We start from the raw sequence: 24272 nt of genomic DNA on the forward strand, positions 1-24272 counted from the left end.
CAGTATTCCATCGCCTCGTTTTGAGTTGAGCATTGTGACGTACCTCATGCATAAATATTAAGAGAGGCGTATTGCCAACTCATTGACATTTGCCTATGCCGACCCTAGTAAGAGTGCTTTGTGACCCCAGTGAGGGCGCTTTTTTAGCCTGTGACGCAGAGGTCATGCTGCCTCCATCTTGGTCATATTCCTCGCATCAAATAAAAATAATGATGCATATCAGTTAAATATTTCGTTACTCTGTTGACATTTAAAAAAAAAAGTTTCACGAACATCATATTATTGGGGGAAAACTCTTTTCATATTGGTTTTTTAGTCAGTTTTGTTCAGGGTTAGATTTCTGTTTTTTTTTTTTAATCTGCGATGAATGTATTTGTATGACAAAACATCAAACTTGGGGTTTAAATGTGTAAGTCTTTTGGAACTCTGCGGTGCGGTAAAGGTTTAGAGAGAGGGTCACCTTAACCTCCTAGTTGATAAGAAAATATACAATAAATATTTCAAGTTTTCTTCCAAAAAGTATTTTAATCAACATATGCAAGTCAAGTACATAATGTGGAGAGGAAGTACATAGCATTCAGGTGGATACAATGTTAAACCATGTCTTTATCTGCTAAGGAGATCAATCAAATGTTCTAAACATCCAAAACAAAGTGACTTTGCTAATCATTGCAAGTGATTCCATTAAAGCCAAGGGAAAAAGTCGAACTAGCTCAATAGCCCATGTCCCAATTCGCATGATCTGGGCGCAAAGGATTCTGGGTTATATCAGTCCGAGCAACACCAGCAACCATCAATCATGGCGCACTGATTTGGAGGCAATGCGGTACACACATCAAAACCTGGCCCCCATGCACATGCCCCATTTGTACACAGCACAGCCTGCTGCCTATACGAATGGCATATTGAATGTAAAAACAATTGTTATTAAAAAAAAATTAAAAACAAAAAGAAATTGCCACAAAAAAGAAAAGAAAGTTATACAAATTTATGTGTAAAACAAGTAATTGTTATTTCTGTATCTCATCAGTAAGGTCTTCCAGATAGTACAAAATAATTTTGTAATACATAGCGATTGTCTTAAATGTGAACTTTCCAATTGAATTTTTTTTTTATTGTATGAGTTAAACCAACTAAATCTATAGGAAGAGTACATGTTTAAAGACAAAACTTCCATTACCAAAAAAATATCTCATCTGACATTATTCACCACTCCAACTCAATTCACGTTAACAAAATATATCTAAACTATGTTTAGTGCACCAACTGATTGGTAAATTCTCTCAAAATATTCAAAATATTCCTTCGTTTATAACTGTCAGTACTTTTTACTTTGTCTTCTTTCTAATCTATAAGCTGCAAGGTCAAGTACAAAAATAATAATTATTTTTCCACAAATCCAACAGAAGTGAAATAAGATCCTAAAATAGAGTAACTGTTTTGGTGATACTCTTTTTTCAGAACTACCCAATGAAAAGTTCATATTCAAAGCATCAGAAAGAACACTGAAATCAACACAGATTCTCACTTTAACACTTTTCCTACTGGTGTACAACGTTCATAGCTATATAAAATAACCAATAGTACTTTAAAACGGGTAATTTGATTTGGGACAAGCACATTGCCTAGAGCTCTAAATCTTGATTTTTCATACCTATATATTTTATGCCTCCTGGGTGGCGACATGTGTGATTTTTGTGATGCGGTTTCCATTACATTCACAACAGTACGCACATATCCAGATTGAGCACGTTCAACCTATAGATGTTTAAACACAGAAAAGAATGACAGCCGTGACATGCAAATGATTGCTCCAAATGTCATGCTTTTAAGTAGGTTTGTACACAAAACATAGGGTAGGTTAGTTTTCTAGTCACTGGGCACGTAAGTACTGTAGTTGCATGTAAATGTATAAAGCTCTACCGAGCTGCCAAAAAATGCATCTTGCAATTTTTTACAACAATGAAGATATTTAGAATTACATTCAACATAATAGTGAAACATTTCCACAGCCAGGAAGAATTTTTAATTTGTTCATAGAACATGGAAAGCCTGGTTTATTTTCAGGGAACATTCTGCACAATCAGGGAAAGTTTGAAGCTCTGTCTCTAAGAAAGAGAACATCTTTGGGAAGATGGGAATTAACTTTTGACTGATTTCAATCTTCGGGAAATCTGTGTACTGCGATTGACCAACACAACCTAAGCAAGCACTTCCTTGACTGCCTCCTTGATCTGTTTAGCGCTGATGCCAAAGTGGTCCAGGAGGAAGTCTTTAGTTCCACTGCGAGGAACCTCTCGTACAGCAAGTTGCTTGATGGTGATGCCTGCATTGCCAGCAAGGGCCCCAGCAACTGCCTCACCAATACCACCTGAAGAGGGTAGATACATTTGTTTTTAATTAGTTGGGTCAAGTTTTAATAATAATGAACACTTGTAAAGTGCTGGTATCCATCAAGCACTACTCCCATGGCGCTTTAAACAAACAACAATTTGAACAGAAAAACAAACATGGAACAAATGAGTTTTGAGTGAAGATTTTTACTCATCACTTCAGAGTGGAAGCAAATAAAATTTTGGGCCATTTTAGACACAATTCTTTACCAAAAACCTGAAAAATTTGAAACTTAATACCAACACTTTTAAACTTAAAGACACTAGACACTATTGGTAAAAGACCAGTCTTTTAACTTAGTGTATCTCAACATTTGCAAAAAATAAAAAACCTGTGAAAATTTGACTTAATTGGTTGTTGAAGTTGCGAGATAACTATGAAAGAAAAAAACATCCTTGCCACAGAAAAGTGTGTGCTTTCAGTTGCTTGATTTCGAGACCTCAAATTCTAAATCTGAGGTCTTGAAATCAAATTCGTGGAAAAATACTTCTTTCTCAAAAACGACGTCATTTCAGAGGGAGCCCTTTCTCACAGTGTTTTATACTATCAACAGCTCCCCATTACTCACTACCAAGTAAGGTTTTATGCTAATACTTACTTTGAGTAATTACCAACTACCTTTAATACAAATAACTGTTAGTTTGACAATCCAATGTCAACTCCATTATGGACCCTTCTCCAACGATGTCATTGTTTGTCCTTTTGGAGTACTGACATGCGCATGACATGCGCATGACATGCACACAGGTTACTAGAACTACATGAAAACTTGCAAAAAAGCTATGCTGGATAGCCCTACAACAAAGTTTAAGTCAGGGTTTCGGAAAAAGTTATTCAAAATTGGCCGAAAATCTAAAAACTAAGTGTCCAAATTGTTTCCCTTGACCATGTGCATGCATTGTGAACAACTTTCAGCAAATGATAGGTGACCTTATCGCAAGTACTCAGATGCGCGCGTTTGGGGTGGAATTGAGTCCATTCTGGGATAGCTAGGCATCAAATTTGATCGTAGCTATCCCATAATGCAACTCAATCAACAGCTGCGCTTGCGCAATGGGTATTTGCGAAAAGGTCTATTGACCTCACTGTTTGTGTCCCATGACATCATATGTTAAGGGTCTATAAGCAATAAATACCTTGTGGGTAGTGATCTTCCACAGTTACTATCTTGCCCCCTGTAGCCTTAGCCGCAGCCAGAATAGTCTCCTTATCCAAAGGCTTGATGGTGAAGGGATCAATCACACGGACATTAATGCCTTCCTTTGCTAGCTCGTCGTATGCCTTGACTGCCTCTTCCATAGTGATACCAGCACCAATGAGGGTTACCTTATCAGTGGCACTCTGGCGGACCACCTGTAAATTATACAAATTTTTAATATACCAATGAAAGTGTACTCAACAAATACTAATGAAAAAGGTACAAGCACCTTGTCAGTCGTGTGCGATAAGTTGTTCTATCAACAGTTTGCACAAAAACTTACTTGCTTCATTTTTTTTCGTTTACCTATAAGTTGGTTCGTGGGGGGACTGATGACTTATATCATCAGGAGATGAAATACTGAACATGTAATTATGTCACAGAGGTATACAGACCCTCTGACCCATTTCTGCTTGACAAAATCTGTATTTTTTTTTTTTTTTTTTTTAAAAGCTTATGGTGTCGTGTTTCACCAACACCTTAAAGAAAGAATATGAAATATACCTTGGCTTTTCCAACAGCGAATTCCTCGGTTCCGCTGTACAGCACAGGAGTGGCGGGGCGGCTGGTACGAATGAAACAGACTCCCTTAGTGTTGGCCGCTAACTCTACTGCCCTCTCACAGGAGACAGCATCACTGGGGTAGAAGACTGTAGACCCTGGGATGGCGCGGAACATAGCGATGTCCTCTAGGGCCATCTGGGATGCACCATCCTCACCTACAGGGAACAAAATCGGCAGTTACATTAAAGGCGTGTAGTGGTCGAGCAAATAAGACCAGCGAACTCGAGCTCTGGTGTTTCCGATCAGCAGAGTGTTGGTTCGAGTCCCGGTTCTGACACTTGTGTCCTTAAGGAAGACACTTTATTGCTTTGCCCTTTGCAGGCCTGTGAGCGGGTCATGAAAAAAAAAAACGGAAAATTGTTGTCCAGATTTTGGGCCAAAATTACGAACGTACTCAAGGCTTTAATTAAAAACTGAAGCGTAGACAACACATTTACAGAAACAGTAGGGCACAATTCTTACATGTAACAATGTGTTGTGCATCCTCATTTTCAATATATTTTTGTAGCATTCCTTTAGAAATAAATCCACAAGCGCGATGAGTCCTCGTCGTCGACTGCCATTATGCATTACTTGTCACAAAAAAAATACACTGTACACACAACGTACGGACGTCGCATGGGTAAAACCATGTGTGCCTAATCTTGTCTCAAGGTGTTGGCTTTTTAGTAAAGCGCCCTCTGTTGGTGCAATTGAATAATGACATTGAAGTACATGTAAAATAGACATCGCGCTGAACGAAAAAACTAACAACAACGGCTCCAATGAAAGACCAAGACGGAGCATTTTACTGGGTCTAGCCCCCGACTCATGTCAAAATCAAATCAAATCGCAATTAAAGTGCTTCCTGATTCCAGGTACGTGCTGTTTGACGATCTATTTCGGATGTAAAAAAGAAGATAAAAACGGAACGGGAAAAAGCGGAGCTCACAAGAAAAACAAGGAACGGAAAAAAAGCGGAAAACACGAAAACAAGGTTGTAGCTAGGGCAAATTGGATGCCGGCTAATTTTGTCGAGAGCATGGTCGAGAGGGTGGGTGTACATGTAGGGGCAGCGTAGCGCCTCACAACCCGGTGGGACCAACAGGGGCAGCGTCTTTGGAAGCTGAAGATTTTAAGGTTTTGTTTAAGCTTTGATGGGTTCCCCAGGCTCTTTCTTGCCTATTTGTGCCTTGACATAGCCATTGTCAAAGGAAAAAACATGTCCAGGGAGCCATAGAAAATAAATACTTATTAAGTTTTAAAGCAAAATGTTAGGGTAAAATAAATAAAATTAATATTCTGTTTACGATTTAAATCCCATCTCAAAATAGGGTAGGTAGACTACTAGGCAGAATTTTTGAGTGTTGAATTTATCAATTGAAAAGCTTGCAGTTGCATATATTCATCAGAAGGCAATGCAGAGTGGAGAGACAAGTTCAGAAACACAGGATGACGGGACACATGTCCGATCACTGCCGCAAAATCTAGACTATTCCATTTCAAAAAGGAGCACATTAGTAAAATAGAAAAGCCATGTTTCACTGAGTTGTATTCATTGACAGTGTCTCAACGAAGTGCATTCAATAAACTCAAAAATTGATTCTTGTCATTTCATTTTTTTTCCCAACAAGTATTAACAGACAGGAAAATCATCTAAATTAAATTCTAAATAAAAATTTAATGCAACTTCGACGACTCCACCAACATTGTCCGCCCATCAGAATAACTTTGTTTTCAACCGCCCTCCGGGCGAGTCAACCAAAATTCTTGATCACAGTCAACCAAAATTCTTGATCGTCCGCAGGTTTTTTCACTAGCCTGCTGCATGTATGGTACAAACAAAAAATTGAAACTAAAAAAGAATATTTACAAAAACACGGAAGTGAAGTCCCTAAAATTGGACGACTTTATCTCTTAATTTATGCCCTAAATTATCAACAACCATTTGAATGAACTTGTTGTTTGAGAATTGTTTGTTTTGAACATGTTCTGACCTCCGTTTGCAACAAAATCTTCTTGAATCAACGATCGGTTAACAACACACATTGAGAAATAATTCAATGAACTTTGGCCCGCATTGCCCGCTGTTGGCAGAAGTTGTCCATGTTACTAGAATTCCTCCAAGTATGTGCATTGTGCATACAGTCTGCAGGCTTGATGCACAACGTTCGCCAATTCTTTACTCCGTTGGTGAGCGTGTGTTGTGAAGAAGGCTAGCCAAGAAGATCAGGAATATGGATTTATTAACAGCCATCAATGGCCAATCACAGCGTGCGGAATCTTGGTTAAGATGGACTTCGGACTGTGAGTGTTATGCGCTGTGCATGCTGCATGAACCAGTGGGTGACTGTGTGAGTATTACCATGTGGTTTTGTGCATCATGGATACTACACGCACGCCAGAGATTGTGCATGCTTTTTTTAGTACTCCATGAACTCGCAGCATTCAAGCGGTTTATTTTTAAGCAACAACCATGGAGAAGATCGCGGTTTTGGAGAGAAAATTGTTTTGATTGTTTTTACAGAAATAAAATACACATCTAGTTAGGAGTTTTACAAGATTGTTTTCTTTATTTTTCACTTATTTCAGTGGCATTTAAAACAGTTTTACATAAATTTATGCCGGTCGGAGTTTGATATTTTTTGTTGGATCCCAGTCGGCAAAAGCTGGGGCCGGTGATAGCCGACCGGCTCCGACCGTGGTAGCTACAACTTTTTTGTGACGAAAAATGCGGACTGGGAAAATTAAAGAGAGCGGAAATCCGCTTTAAAGCGGAGATTTCACAGGCCTGCCTTTGAATGGGATGCAAAGCTGTGCTGGGAATGCTATAAAAAGAGCCCTGCCCACTTATCGATAAGAGAAGGAGTTCGCCCCGGTATTCCTGGGTTGATTGGCTGCATATTGCACCACAGCACCTTGTTAACCATAGTACAACTGAACATGAGCGAGAACTCTGCCTCCGTTAGTCCCGATTCTTGCTTACAGTTGAGCTAAGTCATGAAACTGAACACAAATCAGCTGCAGAAACGAAAAAGCGATGAATACACAAGTTCAAGTTTGCACCTCCCCCACCCCTTCCCCCATCCCCTCTTAACACTTCTCCCCATGATTATAACCTAAAGGCAATTCAAACAAGTATACTAACTCACCGATAGAGATACCAGCATGAGATCCACAGAAGTTGACATTGGTCTCAGAAATGGCTCCCATCCTGATTTGATCATATGCACGACTCAAGAAGCAAGCGAAGGCACTGGCAAAGGCCACATTCCTGTTTCGAGTGGCACAGCCGATGGCAACACCCACCATGTTCTGCTCGGCAATGAAGCACTCTATGAAGCGGTCAGGGAAGGCCTTGCGGAAAGTATCTGCATAGGTGGAGTTCTTGGTGTCACCGTCTAGGGCAATCACGTGCTGACTGTTCTCGCCGATCTTCTTCAGACCAGTTCCATAAGCCACACGAGTAGCCATCTACAATTACAAGAAGCAACATCCAGTAAAAAAAAATATTCTTCAAAACGCACTATGATTAATAAGTAAAGTTTGAAATGAGCAACACTTAACAGATACCCATCCAGAAGCTTAACACAACTAGATATTAAGTGCTTATTAAAAGGACGACAGAGAGGTTTTCGGCTGGTGAAACAAAAGATATATATTTAGATAGATAATTGTAAACCCTAAAAGAATTATTTGAATTTGCTGTTGGGACTGAAAGAAAAGGTCGAAGTAGGTTATGTGTTTTAATAAAACGCTGACTGTGTCACCGCCATTTGCTAAGATTTAAATTTTAAACTATAACTTACTATGTCTGCCATGGTTTAATTTCAGCTGATAATACTGATCCTAAGATACTTTTGAATAACTTACATTTGGCAAGCGACCATGGTTCAGGAAGCATAAAGCCTGGTTCACACTTCCTACGAAAGTGCATGCGATACAAATTTTAAAGTCACAAATTCCTTAAGAATAAATTCACATCCTTCGAACACTGCTCAACTCCTGCGAAATATTTGCTGCAACACAGGGCTGTGATGTTCAAATTCACTTCGCATTTGCATCTGCAGGAAGTATGAACCAGGCTCTTGGCAGTAGACCTTCATCATAATGCAGCAATCTTGAATTTCTCTTTTGATATAAATGTTACCAAACCGAGGCTGCAAGAACAAACTAGTCTGGTTCCTAATGGCAAGATGATTATTAGCATGTATAATTGTTATTCGTTGGAGGCTGCATGTTTAAGGTCTGGTCCCTACACAAACATCTGGTGTTGAAACTGACCTTAGAGCCGATGGGATAGTCTGGGTTTGATGACAGCTTGATGTTGGAGATGTCATGGACAGGTAGCTTCGTGGATGGGGGCGATGGCTTCAATGAGTGGGGGCCAGGGTTCTTGAGCTGAGCGGTGATGGCAGCAATTGCATCATCTGCTTTTACTCCTAGGGGTTTCCCGTGCCAGTTCAGCTCATTCTCAATACCTGTATAAACATTTCAAAATCAACAAACCTTGTCATAAGGGAGACTTTCTGGATTCTGTATTCAACAAAATAAATGGAACAATGCTACCTTTTTTTAATGTACTGATATTACACACGGTAAACTGACTGCAACATCAATGGAAAAAGGGTCTAGTAAAAGTCTTGCTGCAATCAGGAAAGAAATTTCGGTAAAAAAAAATGCCAAACTAGCACCCAAAAAACTTTACATGACTGAGGCTCAAACATGTTTCCAGTTCGGTAAAGACAATAAGCCCCACAATAAATGCGTGGAACAAGAAAAGTGAACGATCACGGAAATCCCGGAGCCAAATCATTAAAAGAAACCAGCAAAATTACCACAAGCAGGGGATAGCATTGATGTGTCTACAATATTTTATAAAAGAAGGTGTGTGGATGGGGGGGGGGAGGGGGGAGGGTGGGGGTGTTAAACATAACAATAATGCTATTTTTGTTCAAAAGAACCATCTCTGCCCTCACAGGTACCCTTTTACCCCTTGATGGAGTGGGGCACATACCTGGAATGCCCTTTCCTTTCAGTGTCTTGGCCACAATGGCTGTGGGTTTGCCCTTGACCTGAGTAGCTTCATGGAATGCTTTGCACAAATCCTCAACGCTGTGACCGTCTTCAAGAACACACACATGCCATCTACACACACAAAAATTAGAAAATTTGAATTAGCTATATATATATAGTGTTACTAAGTTGTTGATAATCTAAACTAATTGGAAAACCTTCTCAGGGTTCTCACACTTTCTACCTAAAAAAGCTATTACCAGACATGGTTGAACAAAGAAAACCCAAACTGAATAAAAATGTATTCAGTCAGTTTCCCTTGCGGTTCATCTCTTGATACTTTAATTTTAATGGCTTCTGACTGGCACCCCCCCCCCCAAAAAAAAAGGAAGAAGAGGGAAACCGCCAAAATAGGGCTAAAATAAATTAACTCAGTTGGTAGAGTGACGGCATGTGAATGCGGAGGTCGCAGGTTCAAATGCTGTTCTAGTCATTGTGTTTTTATTTGACCCAAAATTTATTAGATATTCACCCAGTCAGTTTCCCTTGTGGCTTATTACTTTACTTAAAAAAATGTATTTAGTACAAGGAGGGCTTACCTACATATTGTAGAGGTTTTACAGATTATATCAGTACAATTTGAACAAATCAGATGTTTTTTAGGGTATTAACAAATACTTCATCAGATTAATACAGTAACTTAATAATACTTACCCAAATCCATCCAATCTACGCCTGTAGACCTCCAGCTCGTGTTGAAGTGGAGCCTCTTGACTCTGACCAAGTCGATTGACATCAAAAATGGCAACTAGATTGTCTAGTTTGTAGTAGCTTGCGAAGGCACATGCCTCCCACACACTACCCTCTGAGCTTTCACCGTCTCCGATCAGGCAGAAGGTTCGGTAGCTGGTAAAAGGTAATTCATGATAGTCACAATTACATTCAAACAAACAATAGATGAAAGGATCGTTACAGAATTGGTAAGAAGCAAAAAGAAGATCACAGATTTACATCAAACTTTCACGGTCTCATGATGATGATAGTAGAAATTTCTGTCTGAAACTTCATATATGATGAGAAATAAATAATCTAATTTCGCGTTTGGGTTTATTGCTCAGTGAGCGTTTTATTCTTTTTTGTTTTGGCATTGATGCAATGCAAAATTTGTAATTGTTTTTTCAATATTCTCTCGTGACCCAGATGGCTGATCGATCTCGGTTTATGTATATGGTGAATTACATAAAGTGCTTGCACTGCCAGCAACTTTTTTGATAGCAAAACCAATGTTCCTTTAACATCTAAAGGTTTTATAAAACAAATAAATTTAGGGGCCATTCTGAGTAGTCATTGTTAATTGTGGGTAAGTCAAGGGTTTTCTTCAGAATACATTGAAAAGTGGGTGTGGCGGAGAGGGGGCGTATAGACTAGTTTTAAAGTTTTTGTTTATAATGGCAATAAACAACCATGTGACCCTCCCCAAACAAAGTTGAAGGATTGCAGAGTAAGGACTGTAGCCATAAAATACAGGCTTCCAATTTCCTTTGAGAGGGTGAGGCCAAGGGAACATCAAGTGGAAACTCTTTAAGACAATGGAAAACTTCTGAAAGGGCAGTCATATCAACCACACCCAAGTCCAAACAGGACCGTCCAAACATGCTGATGTGAAGTAACATAACAGTAGCTGATAGTGAAGGATTAAGGTTACCCATCTGTGGGCAAGTGGGGAGTATTGTTTTCAAATGGATCTTAAAACTTTGAAAGAAAACGATTCTGTGCTAGCTATTTTTGTTCCAAAATCTCACGAAATGTCTTCCATTCTTCTTGTGAATGCGCTAACTTGTGTTTTCAGAGAACCCTGATGGATCATCAAAAGGTCACATGGAACAACTGGGGAGGATTTAACCTTCATCTCCCCCAGGGAGTATACTCACTCAGCCTTCTCGAAGTACATGGCATTGTAGGCCATACCACAGGAAATGCTCAGGCCTTGGCCAAGGGATCCAGTACCCACATCTATGAAATTCAGTCTCTGTTTTAAGAAATCAGGTTAACACAGATTAGTCACTAAGTAAGGAGGGGCTCGAGGTCAAATTCAGGTTGTGATGCGCCCATTTTCTGATACATGGAGCCCTTTTGAAAGTGGGAAAGATATTACAAGTCTGTTACCTCATGTAAAAACAGTGTGAAATGCATGTAATTGTGTTTGGTACCCATCTAGTCTTGACATCCAAAACATCTGTTTTTACTTCATTCCTAAGGTTTCCATTGCACACAAAGTTGAATTTGACCATTTGACTAATGAAACATTCTTGTGAGTAATTCAAGGACCCATTTATTGTTTCAAATTTCACTCTTTCAAAACTTTCAATAAAGAAACTCATCCAATAAACGATTAGTGCATCTCCAAACTAAAATCTGCCTTTGACCTCTTTCATGAACACGTTGGACTTGAGTTTCAAAACAATCTCCTTTTGAGCGCTGTAAGGTTGGACGACATCGAATACCCATTGTGAATACTACAAGTACTTATTACACATCAGCGTCTTGAAATGAAGTAATTTCTAGTTCTTGTTATCATGCAATACCTGTTTTTCATCACTTTTCTAAAGCTTCTGCCATCGATTTCACAAAGAGGTAGGACTCGTCTTATCTCGAGTTAGGATGAGTAACTCGTCCTAACTTAGGATTAATCTTAAGGTCTGCATGCTACAGAGCAGGGTTGGGACTCGTCTTTAGTCCTAAGATTAGTCTCAAGTTAGGAAGGTTTTGTGAAATCGACGGCTGGTAAAATATACAAACTATGAATGAAACTACTTTTAACTATCTGTAAAATGGTAGCTATGAGTTATTATAATAATTATGTATAAAATAAAGCTCTACCAGGTAGAAGTTGACAAACAAGCATAGAATATTTCATGCAAACAACATATTCCACCCGCATGTAGTAAATATTATCTGGACAAGACCGTTAAGGCACTTACTGGGGTGGGGTGGCCCTCCAAGATGGATGTATTCTTACGGAGGGTAAGGAGATCGGTCACTGGGAAGAGACCTGCCTCTGCCCAGGCAGCGTAAAGGATTGGTGCTGCATGACCCTAAACCAGGGAAGAAAAAAACAGTAAATGAACATCAATTGTAAACAAATTTTGTGGTAAAGGTGTACATGAGGTTTTAGTCAACACACTGACAAGGGATTTCCTTTTTGACCTGATACACAGGATATTGTGGCAGGTAAGCATGTTTTTAGTTGTGCTTAGCTACTTTTGTGCTTCACCAGCTATATGAAAGTGGAGTCAATGGACCCAGGTATGAAAGGAAACAAAGCACAGAATATTGGGCCCTTTATTAGTCAGCCAGAGTATCAGGCATGTACATGTTAAAAATATGATTATTCTCACTGTCCCACTGCTCCCAAATTTTCAAGGCCAGCTTAGAGCACTTTTGACACACTTTTACTTTTGCTAGATTCAGACAAAGGGAAGATCTGCAAAACCTTGCTTCGTGCATCAGTATTAGGCCTGGGCAAATTATTCGAATATCCGGTTAATGGCGAATAGGTTTTCCTATCCGTAACCGCAAATGCCTTTTTTTTCTTAACCGGGTATCCGCATAGGGCGCGAATACCTATTTATAAACCGGATAGTTCTGTAATTACAACCAAGTAACCGGATATTCTTTTAATATCCGAATATCCGCGGACGCCGGCCACAACTAATAGGAATGTTTTGTCTGAATCCTCATGAAACTTCTATTAAGACAGCATAAATTAAGTATTTAACTATGCTCACCTCCATGAAGACTTAAAACAATGACATTTCTGACGTAATTTCTGAAAAACCACACTTGGACCATTTGAACTAATGTGTGAAACTCTCCTATTATTTGAGATACTAGTTTGTGGATTGATATCTGCCAAAGCATACCTACGCATCAACCACATTGTAGCTACATCTTTGCAATTCAGCTTCTGAGCTGTGATTAATGATGATTAGCATTTCAATTAATAAACACAAAAACAAGCAAAACATAGAAAATGTTTGGTTTTATATTCTGAGGGGATGGACTTGGCAACTTCTCAGGGATGTACCTGGTACACACATATAACTGCATCTTTGACACAGTTTGAAGATTATGATAGTAGAAAGCTTCCCTTGAAATTTTACTTATTGAAGTGCTGTAGTTTTTAAGAAATGAGTATATTCAAATAATTTTCGTCTGAGTTTTAGCATGTAAAAGCGTATCAACCAGTTATGCTATGGTTTTGGTATAATATCGTTACTGGTTGATGGGATTTTACATGCTAAAATAATTTCCGTCGAAAATTATTTTGTGACATGTTTTACTCATTTCTCAAAAACTACATTTATAACCTCAGTTAGTAACATTTGAAGGGAAGCTTTCCACTATCATTATCTTCAAACCCTGTAAGTTAAATGTAAATCTGTAGACATTTTGAAAAAGTGCCTGAATCCTTTAAGCAAACTTTGACATTAAAAGCAAGCACAAAAGACATTTTACGGCTGAGTGAATTTTAAGTAAGTTTACAATTAGTCAAGTCATGGTGCACAGTACAGTATTACTGTGTACAACAAGTATCTGTACAGTGTAGTCATCCACTGAACACTTCAACCGAATCCTGCTCTCATCCTAAACCTACTCATACACTACACTTGTGTGCACAGGGATACATGTAGCTTAAAGTAAATACTGCACTCTAAACATGTATTGAACAACAGGAAATGGTACAGAGTGTTACAGCGAATGAAACATTGTACACAAGTAGTGGCCTGGGGCAAGTTTTTTTAAATTCATTTGGCAGTGTGGCAGATCAAAGTGATGGGTAGGGCAGTCTGTGCAGACCCTTACCTATCCCTGACCAACCATCCCTGAGTGTGAATTATTATTCCCATGCCTATGTGCATTTACACAGCACCAAACGCTAACCCCCCTCACCCCCGGAAAATTACTCACTCCCTTTTGAATTCTTGTCAAATCTTTTCTGATCATGAACTGACCATTTTTTAAGAGAGAAGAAAAAATAGTATCAATTTTTTTGTTTACTGTGAGAGACACAACACCACGCTCATGCAGTCATACGATGCAACTACTTATCAATTAAGCTCACATCTAATATTTGCTCAGTTTTAGAAAACCAAATGGTGGTTGATAAAGCTTGATTAAGATGTCTGTAACGTGTTCTGGTTTGCGAACATTGGGACCTGTTAGTGTGTTACATGTACCTGCCTTTCCTTCACGCATTAAAGCAATGTATGTCCTAGGACCAAAGTGGTCCCAAAAATCTTTGAATATGTGTACACGGGAGACCTACCCGGTCTGCTTATTAAATTTCAAACTAACCTTTAATAAGAACTGGGTAGGATGAGCTGGGAATAGCACAGTTTGAATAGCTTGACTAACATCAACATGCGTTTAAATAATTCATCATTGATCCTAGGCAATTAAATCAAGCCTCTTTCTAGATTTCTTTACATTAAATTGAACCCAAATGAAATGGAGAAAGACGTCAAATTTAATTGAATAATCATTGATAGCCTCATTGTTAGCTTTACTAAAACCAATTTAATTGTCATTGCTTTTATTTTCTTGCAAAAACACTTTGTTGATAAATGTGAAATCAATACGACCGGCTAACAAAAAAACTGAAGTTGAACCATCTGGGCATGCATATAAACCACAGGTCTTGCAGCTCAATCTAGTTTATAACTTCCTGATCCCAGGGAAGTCAGATTATAGTTGAAGGGACCTGGGATTAAATAAGAGGTTGCTGTAGGCAAAGTCATTCAGATCATTATTTGTTTTCCTATTTCACACCCGACGGGCACACAACAACTTAACACATGCAGAAAGATTGGAAGATAGTGCTCGGTCGCCAATAAATGTACGTGGTTGGGTTTTTTTCTTAAATGAAATTATACAGTTAGAACAATAAGTACTGTACACATCATACATAAAACCATGGTCGTCTTTTAATAGACCGATCCAGTAGGCTCCACCCACGACGCTCATGTGAGCAAGGACACGTGGAGCTCTCCAATGCCTCTCTGCACAACTCTGCCGCACGCGCCAAGATACGTGCACCTATGTCGGACCTTATTTGTCGGACCTTCGTTGCATTGTGATTGGTCAATATGCAATGGGGCGGAGCTTAATGGATCGGTCTATTTTCATGTGAACTTTAGCAGTTCCCCCCCCCCCCCTATAAAAATGGAATTTTTTTACTACAAACTCTGTTGATCCCAGTGGCTTGACTGCAGGGATCTGCTCATCTGTTTACCTTAGACATGATGAAACGATCGCTGGCGGGATCCTTTGGTTCGTCTACTCTGTACTTCATTATGTTGAAGAATAACACCGACATGATCTCTGCAGCGCTGCAGCATGATGTTGGATGTCTGCAATTACACAAGAAATCACAGTGCCATTTATTTATTTATTGCTTTAAAACAGTGGCTACAGGAAGTTCTCAATATTTTAACTACCTTTTTATGGTCAAATAGACATCGTAGATACAGGTTAAAAAACATCTACGCTTAATATTTGCTTAAGTAATAAATAATTCAAGTAAAAAATGCAACTCTCTGCTTTTTCAGCAGAGAGCCAAAACCTGCTTAAAATCTATGATAATGGTTAATGATACAATGACGTCATCAGCAGCTAAAAACTACCGAGGGTCAAACACACTGAAAGTACACACACACTCAAGCGAATCAGTCTGCAACTATTGTTGCAAAAAGTTTAACTCATTTTAATCCAGAGTGTTCTTTGGCTATGACAGGGTCGTCCTTGAATATGTTGAATAAAAACCTATATTGACAGCATTTGTTTGGTCTTAAAAGCACTTCAAACACTTCTAAACCATCCGTGTGAGTGTGTTGTGTGTGCGCTTGTGTGTGAGGTTTTTTTTTTTAACTGAAGACCAATTTTAAACTGTTTTGCATAAAAAATATTTGCTCCACATTCTTTCATTATAATATTGTGCCTGCTATTCTAAATGACACTTTGAAAAGTGCATGCGAAATTCTGTATTATTATTATTATTATTATTTTTAATCTGTCAGATGAAATGTGTGCCCTAAACTAAAAACCCGTTCATAAATTTATTAGTAACACAGCATTAGACTACAAATTACAAGGTACCAAGGTGATAATTACTGGATAGATAGATAGATAAAAATACATCTCTGATACAAAATACTTCCTGCTTCCTGGTTAAGATGAACTCTTTATCTATTTAGTTAACAATAATTCAACCCTGTCAACAGTTTTACTTCCCATCCCACCCACCACCTTCAGTACCAAATTGTATGCAGGATGTTAGGTTAATCAAAAATACACACTTGTCATTTTCAGGGCTGATGGGCTGTGGAAAATTTGAACAGCTCACATAAATAAAAATACAGTTCATATTAGTAGCTTGTACTATCCTTGTACACTCCCAAGCCTACAAATTAAACTGTGACAGGGCAAGAACATCATTTTACAAAGGGAACTTCCATTGGAAAATCTTAATGTCTGAAAACTGTTAAAGCACCACAGCCAAGACCAGGGGCAACAGAGTCCATGACCTTGGTGTAATTCCTGGCTTGTTGTAGTTAAGTATGAGATTTTACACTGACATGACTGAGTAAATTAAAACCTGACACACCAATACAGGTGAAGTTTTGTGTTCATACACATCTCCTTAGGCGGATTTCACAAAGTGCTACGAAGATTGATCTTAAATGTGTATGAGTCTGAATTGAAAAGCAAAGTGTGACGCTACAATATAAATCAATATTGCAATAATAACAACTCATCGAGGGGTGTGGTTCTCTTTTCACAAACTGTCTGCAATTTCAACACTCACGACAGCTTAGGACACAGAGGATGGCTCCCCTCCCCCTAATGTATGTAACAGTCATCGGGCTTAAACTTCACTGTTTGTCAAAAAAAGAGATTCGCCTGGCAAAGCAAGACTTCAAAATGATTATGAAGAAATTTTCAATGGCACATCTAAGAAATTAAGAAAATGAGGGCATAAGCCGACAAGTGCATGCATGATGTACACACGTGGTAAACCACCCAACTGAGCTTAAAAGCTTATAAAATGTACCTGCACTATTACACAGCGCTTTATAGCTCAAAATACGGGTACCAGTAAAAATGTTAAACTGAATTGATAACAAAAAATTCATGGTTCACTTCTCTTAAATGACTCGGCAGTCTACATGTAGTTGAATACAAAAATAAACCATTGAAACTCTAACAGATTCAGAACAAACTTCCTTCCTGATCCGGTGTGGTGAGCAAACAAATGCTTGGTCATTGTAAACTTTTTTTGGAGCGAGAAAACAATTTTGACTTGAGGCAAAGGTAACTAACGTGAAAACTGCAAAATTCATACATTTTATTATTGAAAAGAAAATTCCTTAGTTGTTCAGTGTATAGTAAATGAGCATTTAAAACATAAAATTTTATCTTGCTTTCCCTAAGAATTTGTTCAACTGTCATGTCAGTTTCTGATGTAATTTCTGTTTATCCTTGTCACAAAGGCATCAAGGCAAGTGTTTGGAAATAGGTGTGAATAAATAATTTCCTCGTAAAAAATTAAAAAAAGTGTTTGGAAATAAGCAAAGTTCCATAATATCTTGCTCCAACCCATTCTTTGAAAATCCACAATTATTGTAGTCAATAGCACAGAGTGTCATAAAGTAAGTCATTAATAATTAATTACATACAAGCTTCACTTCCTTATTTCTTGGTGTAGACATGATCCAAAAATTACAAAACACTTACATAAAAACCTTGCTTCCTTAATAAGTTGCACAATGCATTGGAAGAGATAGTATACTCTAGTAAGTGAAAAGAATGCAGATAAACCCCAGTTCCTTTTCCCTCATCTCAAAATCTTTTATTTTTAAGTAGTATGTTGCTTGCCTTTTGAAGGAATAACAGTGTACATTTTGGCAGTGTCTTATCTTACCCTGATCCACCAGCGTTTGTAGCATTGATGCTATCAATCCTAAGCTTATTAGCAATATCTTTCAGTTCCTGAATTTGAGCAGCATCAGCCATCTTGAAGAAACACGATCCACAATCACCCAAGAGAGAAAAAAAGAACACACCTCTACCAGGAAACGCCTACCCTCACAATGCAGCAGGTTCTCACCTGACAAGTTTCAATCACTGAATAAACCCATAGTGTGTGCATAGTGTACATATGGCCAAGGGCTCATCAATGCACTGCAGGTATTTCCTGCATCCCCGATTGGCTTCCTATAGAAAGCGCTGATGCATATAACCAGTGCTCATTTGAATGAGGAAATGGATTCCTTAACCTTTAGCTATCAACAACACTTATTGGATGCCCAGGGATTGGAAGGGCATTCAAGTGTGGCTCAAACCATAGAGCATGGTCCTTTACTCTATGCTCAAACCATGGTCAAACTACAGAGCCAGAGCAGACAACACTTCAGAAATTAGTACACATTAATACCAATTAAATTTACTATCATCCCATTACTTGGCAGGCTTGCATACAAAATTGTTGCTTTTTCACCCAGCTCCATTAATTTCATATAGATTATCCTACTGACAAACTGTCCATAAATTTTAAAATCATTGCAGTTGTAAAAAAACATACGGCAGGAAGTTTGGGGGGGGGGGGGTTGAGTTCAAACTTTTAAAGGGTATTCAGAGTTGGCCGAAACTGATCAGATGATTGTCCAACTCATTCATAGGCCAGTTTAAACTATGAAAATCTCTGTTTCTGGAAATAGGTCTATTATACAATTGACTGCCCTTCTCGCACTTCAACGATAGAGTTTTTGTTTTCGCAAATGTAGCTATAAAATGGAAGTTTTTAAAACGAGATTACGAATTTGATATCGTAAAGTCCAATGATGATAGTCAATTTTGTTATTTAAGATTCAAGGAAAATCAGAGAGACTTTCAAACAGGTAGACTCGTCGAGAAAACGTTTTACCTACAATAGAAAACTTTGATCCTCAAAATCTGGAAGTTCTCTTCCTCAAAATACTTTCATTTTATAGAGCAATATATATATAACACTGCTTTAGAATTAGAAGTAGATGTATGACTCAATTTGCATACAAATCCTAACAGTTTTAATTTCTGTTATTTTCACTTTCAAGTAAGTTTGGGCAATATCGATTTATTTTATTCACGATATATCGCCGACAATATATCACGATATTCGATATAATCGCGACTAATTAAATTTGACATCATCAGTCTTCAAACTCCAAGTGAAAGTTGTAGAAGAAACATTCATGGCATAAGAGGTGATCTAATGACCTATTCTTCTGGTTTTACTCCAAACCTATGGGGTGCAAGATGTCTCAGCTAGCAAATACATCGTGATATTGCGATACTTAATCGATATCGCGATATGCGATATATCGCGATATATCGATATTTCGATTAAAACCAAATCAAACCAATATCGAAATTGTTTCCAAATTAATATCGCGATATTCGATAATATCGTGATATCACACAAGCTTACTTTCAAGGATAAAATTTGAAAGTAAAAAGGTGCAGATCTAACACAATTTTTTTTAATGACCATACCTAAACAAAATTTAAATAGTCATATCTTTAGAATAGTTTTTTTAACATTCCCAGCTGTTTTACTTTGCATCTAAAGCACTACATAACACTCATAGTGGGAAAACCCAAGGCGAAGGCTCGGGCCAAGTTTTTATATAATTTTTCAGAAAACTAGAAAAACTTCGATAAAACTATCTCTTTTTTTTTAACAGTTTTTTTAGGCATTGAAAGGATGTGCCACCAAAACGAATTAGCAACCTCCCCATGCTCTGCCCTTAATGCACTTGTGATTTCTTTTTGCCAAAATTAGACTACTACATTTTCTTTGAACTCTCATTGACCTCGGAGTTGGTCCAGAAAATCCACTCCGCAAGCTTAAAAATTGTTAAAAATTAAATTCTCACCGTAATTCAGTCCCCATCTAGGAGTACCCCCATCTATTCCGTTTGACCACTACACTACTAATGCCGATTGACCCCGAACTGCCGAACACATCACAAAGTCACACCCTGGACAACCGTTCGCATATTATTTTTTTCCCAGGCCGAACGTTGAAAATTGTCTGCACACAGTAGTCCTGGACAGAAAAAATACCTGATCCTTGCTTTGTGTACAAAACATATGTCCACGCGTCTGGGAACCACGAAGCAGCTCGCACAGGGTACCAGTATGTGTACACTCTAGATCTAAATGGTTACCGACCCCGTGGACATGTTTTGTACACAAACACAGATCGGGTATTTTTTCTTTCCAGTACGAACATGTGCAGATGATTTTCCACATTCGTCCAGGGCCCAATTTCATAGAGCTGCTAAGCACAAAAATTTGCTTAGCATGACATTTCTTCCTTGATAAAAACAGAATTACCAACCAAATTTTCATTGGTTGCATAATCTGGTATTCAGCTGTTGTTTGCTTATTCTGAAAATCACATGGAAGTTTGGTTGGTAATCCTGTTTTTATCACGGAAGAAATTTCATGCTTGGAAGCAAATTTTTTTTGCTTAGCAGCTCTATGAAATTGGATCTTGGAAAAAAAACAATATGCACATGATCGTCACGTGTCGTGACTTCGTGATGCGTTCGGCAGTTCGGGGACAATCAGCATTTGTAGTGTAGTGGTAAAACCGAATAGATGGGGACTGAATTACGGTAAGAAATTAATTTTTAACAATCTTTGAGATTGCGGAGTGGATTTTCTGGACAAACTTCGAGGTCAATGAGAGTTCAAAGAACGCTTAGAGTCTAATTTTGGCGAAATTTGATTTTAAAAAAGAGAGATTTGACCTGATATCGAAATGCCCCAACCCCCCCCCCCCTTCGTTTGTGTTGTGAGACATGTCAACCTATGAGGTTCACGGACACGATAGCGGAACAAAACCGCACAGTTCTAGGAGTAGCAAACAGCCTGGTAGATTTTACACAATGGTCCAAATGAGTTGGAAACAAGGTTGTAGCTACCACGGTCGGAGCCGGTCGGCTATCACCGGCCCCAGCTTTTGCCGACCGGGATCCAACAAAAAATATCAAACTCCGACCGGCATAAATTTATGTCAAACTGTTTTAAATGCCATTGAAATAAGTGAAAAATAAAGAAAACAATCATGTAAATTTCCTAATTAGATGTGTATTTTATTTCTGTAAAAACAATCAAAACAATTTTCTCTCCAAAACCGCGATCTTCTCCGTGATTGTTGCTTAAAAATAAGCCGCTTGAATGCTGCGAGTTCATGGAGTACTAAAAAGGCATGCACAATCTCCGGCGTGTGTGTAGTATCCATGATGCACAAAACCACATGGTAATACTCACACGGTCACCCACTGGTTCATGCAGCATGCACAGCACATAACACACACAGTCCGAAGTCCATCTTAACCAAGATTCCGCACGCTGTGATTGGCCATTGATGGCTGTTAATAAATCCATATTCATGATCTTCTTGGCTAGCCTTCTTCACAACACACGCTCACGAACGGAGTAAAGAATTGGCGAACGTTGTGCATCACGCCTGCAGACTGTATGCACAATGCACAGCCTTGGAGGAATTCTAGTAACATGGACAACTTCTGCCAACAGAGGGCGTTGCGGGCCAAAGTTCATTGAATTATTTCTCAATGTGTGTTGTTGACCGACGTTGATTCACGAAGATTTTGTTGCAAACGGAGATCAGAACATGTTCAAAACAAACAATTCTCAAACAACAAGTTCATTCAAATGGTTGTTGATAATTTAGGGCATAAATTAAGAGATAAAGTCGTCCAATTTTAGGGACTTCACTTCCATGTTTTTATATATTTGTTTTTAGTTTCAATTTTTTTTTGTACCATACATGCAGCAGGCTAGTGAAAAAACCTGCGGGCGATCAAGAATTTTGGTTGACTCGCCCAGCGGGCGGTTGAAAACGAAGTTATTCTGATGGGCGGACAATGTTGGTGGAGTCGTCGAAGTTGCATTAAATTTTTATTTAGAAGTTTTTTTAGATGATTTTCCTGTCTATTAATACTTGTTGAAAAAAAAATGAAATGACAAGAATCAATTTTTGAGTTTATTGAATGCACTTCGTTGAGAAATTGTCAATGAATACAACTCAGTGAAACATGGCTTTTCTATTTTACGAATGTGCTCCTTTTTGAAATGGAATAGTCTAGATTTTGCGGCAGTGAATGGACATGTGTCCCGTCATCCTGTGTTTCTGAACTTGTCTCTCCACTCTGCATTGCCTTCTGATGAATATATGCAACTGCAAGCTTTTCAATTGATAAATTCAACACTCAAAAATTCTGCCTAGTAGTCTACCTACCCTATTTTGAGATGGGATTTAAATCGTAAACAGAATATTAATTTTATTTATTTTACCCTAACATTTTACTTTAAAACTTAATAAGTATTTATTTTCTATGGCTCCCTGGACATGTTTTTTCCTTTGACAATGGCTATGTCAAGGCACAAATAGGCAAGAGAGAGCCTGGGGAACCCATCAAAGCTTAAAAAAAACCTGAAAATCTTCAGCTTCCAAAGACGCTGCCCCTGTTGATCCCACCGGGTTGTGCGACGCTACGCTGCCCCTACCCCACCCTCTCGACCATGCTCTTGACAAAATTAGCCGGCATCCAATTTGCCCTAGCTACAACCTTGGTTGGAAAGGAAAAAAGGTATTATTAACGGCTAAACAGTGATCCTTTTTTTGTTTTTTTCTTTTTTTTTACTTTCGACTTTCTTTCAAGTTCTGACTTTTGTGCAAAAATCGAGGTGGAATTGAGAGAACTTGTGTGGCTTATTATATTTAAACTTAAAACAGAAGAGAATGGGTTGAACTTTGGCCACACTATTCATATTCATGATCACAGAATATAGTAAATAATATTAATAATTGGCCTAGGCTACCTAAATATAGTTCAGGACAGTGTCTATTTAGTCTATATAATAAATAAAAATAGGTTAAGCGAATGTGGATTTGCAAGGTAGATTGAAAGAAGACCCAACCAAGGGAAGGCCAGGGCCCTACAGACGACAGTCGACCACTGGAGAGTGGACAGTCAGTCAGTCATGTCACTTTGTGGTTCTCAACCAAGTCTAATCTGTTTACCCTTGTTTGTTAAATTTGGTCCAGCCCTGCACATAACGGTTAACAGTTATTTTATGTACTGTTTACTGCAAGATGTAAATTCACACGTGCTTTGTGAGACCAGACTATGTCTGCCTTGGCATTACATGCACACAATATAATACAGCGACAAAACCATGCTGTGCTGCGCATGAGACGGATTAAACAACGAAACTTTACTAACCCAGAATTCGCCGAGCTGGTTGAATGAATACTATGAATACGGAGCTTGTTGGCAATGTCACACAATTCCTGGACTGTCTTGCTGTCCGGCCGATGGTATCCTTCTCCCATTCCGTCCATTATTGTCCTATTCTGTTAAATTCTTTGGGGGATTTCAGAAGTTTTGTACCGGTCCGTGAATCGGGCTATGCAGCTTACAGCTTGTTCATGTGCACACAAAAACCACGCTGATGTTGTGCGCGCACGTTGTATAGAGGGCTAGGGGTCACCAGGGTCAGACAAATGCCACTATCCAACCTTGTACCCAAGCGCTGTGCCTGATACAACACTATTCCCTCGCTCTCCTGTTACAATGAATGGAGTTTGAAACCCGTTTGCGTTACCTACGGGACCTTAAACGTTTAAAGGGAAATTGAGATAGATAGAAAGAAAACGAAATTCATAATTACTTAATATACTGGACGCTGTTGGTAAATTACACATAATAATCACTAGCATAAAACCTTACTTGGTAACGAGTAGGCCTAACGGGGAGAGGTTGACTGATTATATAAAACATGTGAGAAACGGCTCCCTCTGAAGTGACCAGTAATTTTCAACGAATTTGATTTCGAAACCTCAAAATTAGATTTGAGGTCTCGAAATCCGCCGACATCTGAAAGCACACAACTTCGTGTGACACGGGTAGTTTTTTTTTCATTATAATGATCATCGCAATATCGACGACCAATTGAGCTCAAATTTTCACAGGTTTGCTATTTT

The 24272-nt window shown here is 38.6% G+C and overlaps 1 protein-coding gene across 2 annotated transcripts; it reads right to left on the reverse strand.

The window, feature by feature from the left end:
* Window positions 1-505: 505 nt before the first annotated feature.
* On the reverse strand, window positions 506-23741 carry LOC139953806 (transketolase-like). Of its 2 annotated transcripts, none has more exons than XM_071953375.1 (11): window positions 23512-23741; window positions 15447-15564; window positions 12133-12246; window positions 11083-11180; window positions 9866-10057; window positions 9153-9283; window positions 8420-8616; window positions 7288-7609; window positions 4097-4311; window positions 3531-3747; window positions 506-2371 (listed from the first exon to the last, which is right to left on the reverse strand). In XM_071953375.1, the coding sequence occupies exons 1-11, from the start codon at window positions 23628-23630 to the stop codon at window positions 2202-2204; spliced, it is 1893 nt and encodes a 630-aa protein (XP_071809476.1). In that variant the 5' UTR covers window positions 23631-23741; the 3' UTR covers window positions 506-2201. The 2 variants fall into 2 exon arrangements, with proteins under 2 accessions (XP_071809476.1, XP_071809483.1); XM_071953382.1 differs by lacking the exon at window positions 23512-23741 and adding an exon at window positions 18135-18348.
* Between the last annotated feature and the right edge of the window lie 531 nt (window positions 23742-24272).

The sequence above is a fragment of the Asterias amurensis genome, chromosome 2, assembly GCF_032118995.1.
Source record: "Asterias amurensis chromosome 2, ASM3211899v1".
Lineage (NCBI taxonomy): Eukaryota > Metazoa > Echinodermata > Asteroidea > Forcipulatida > Asteriidae > Asterias > Asterias amurensis.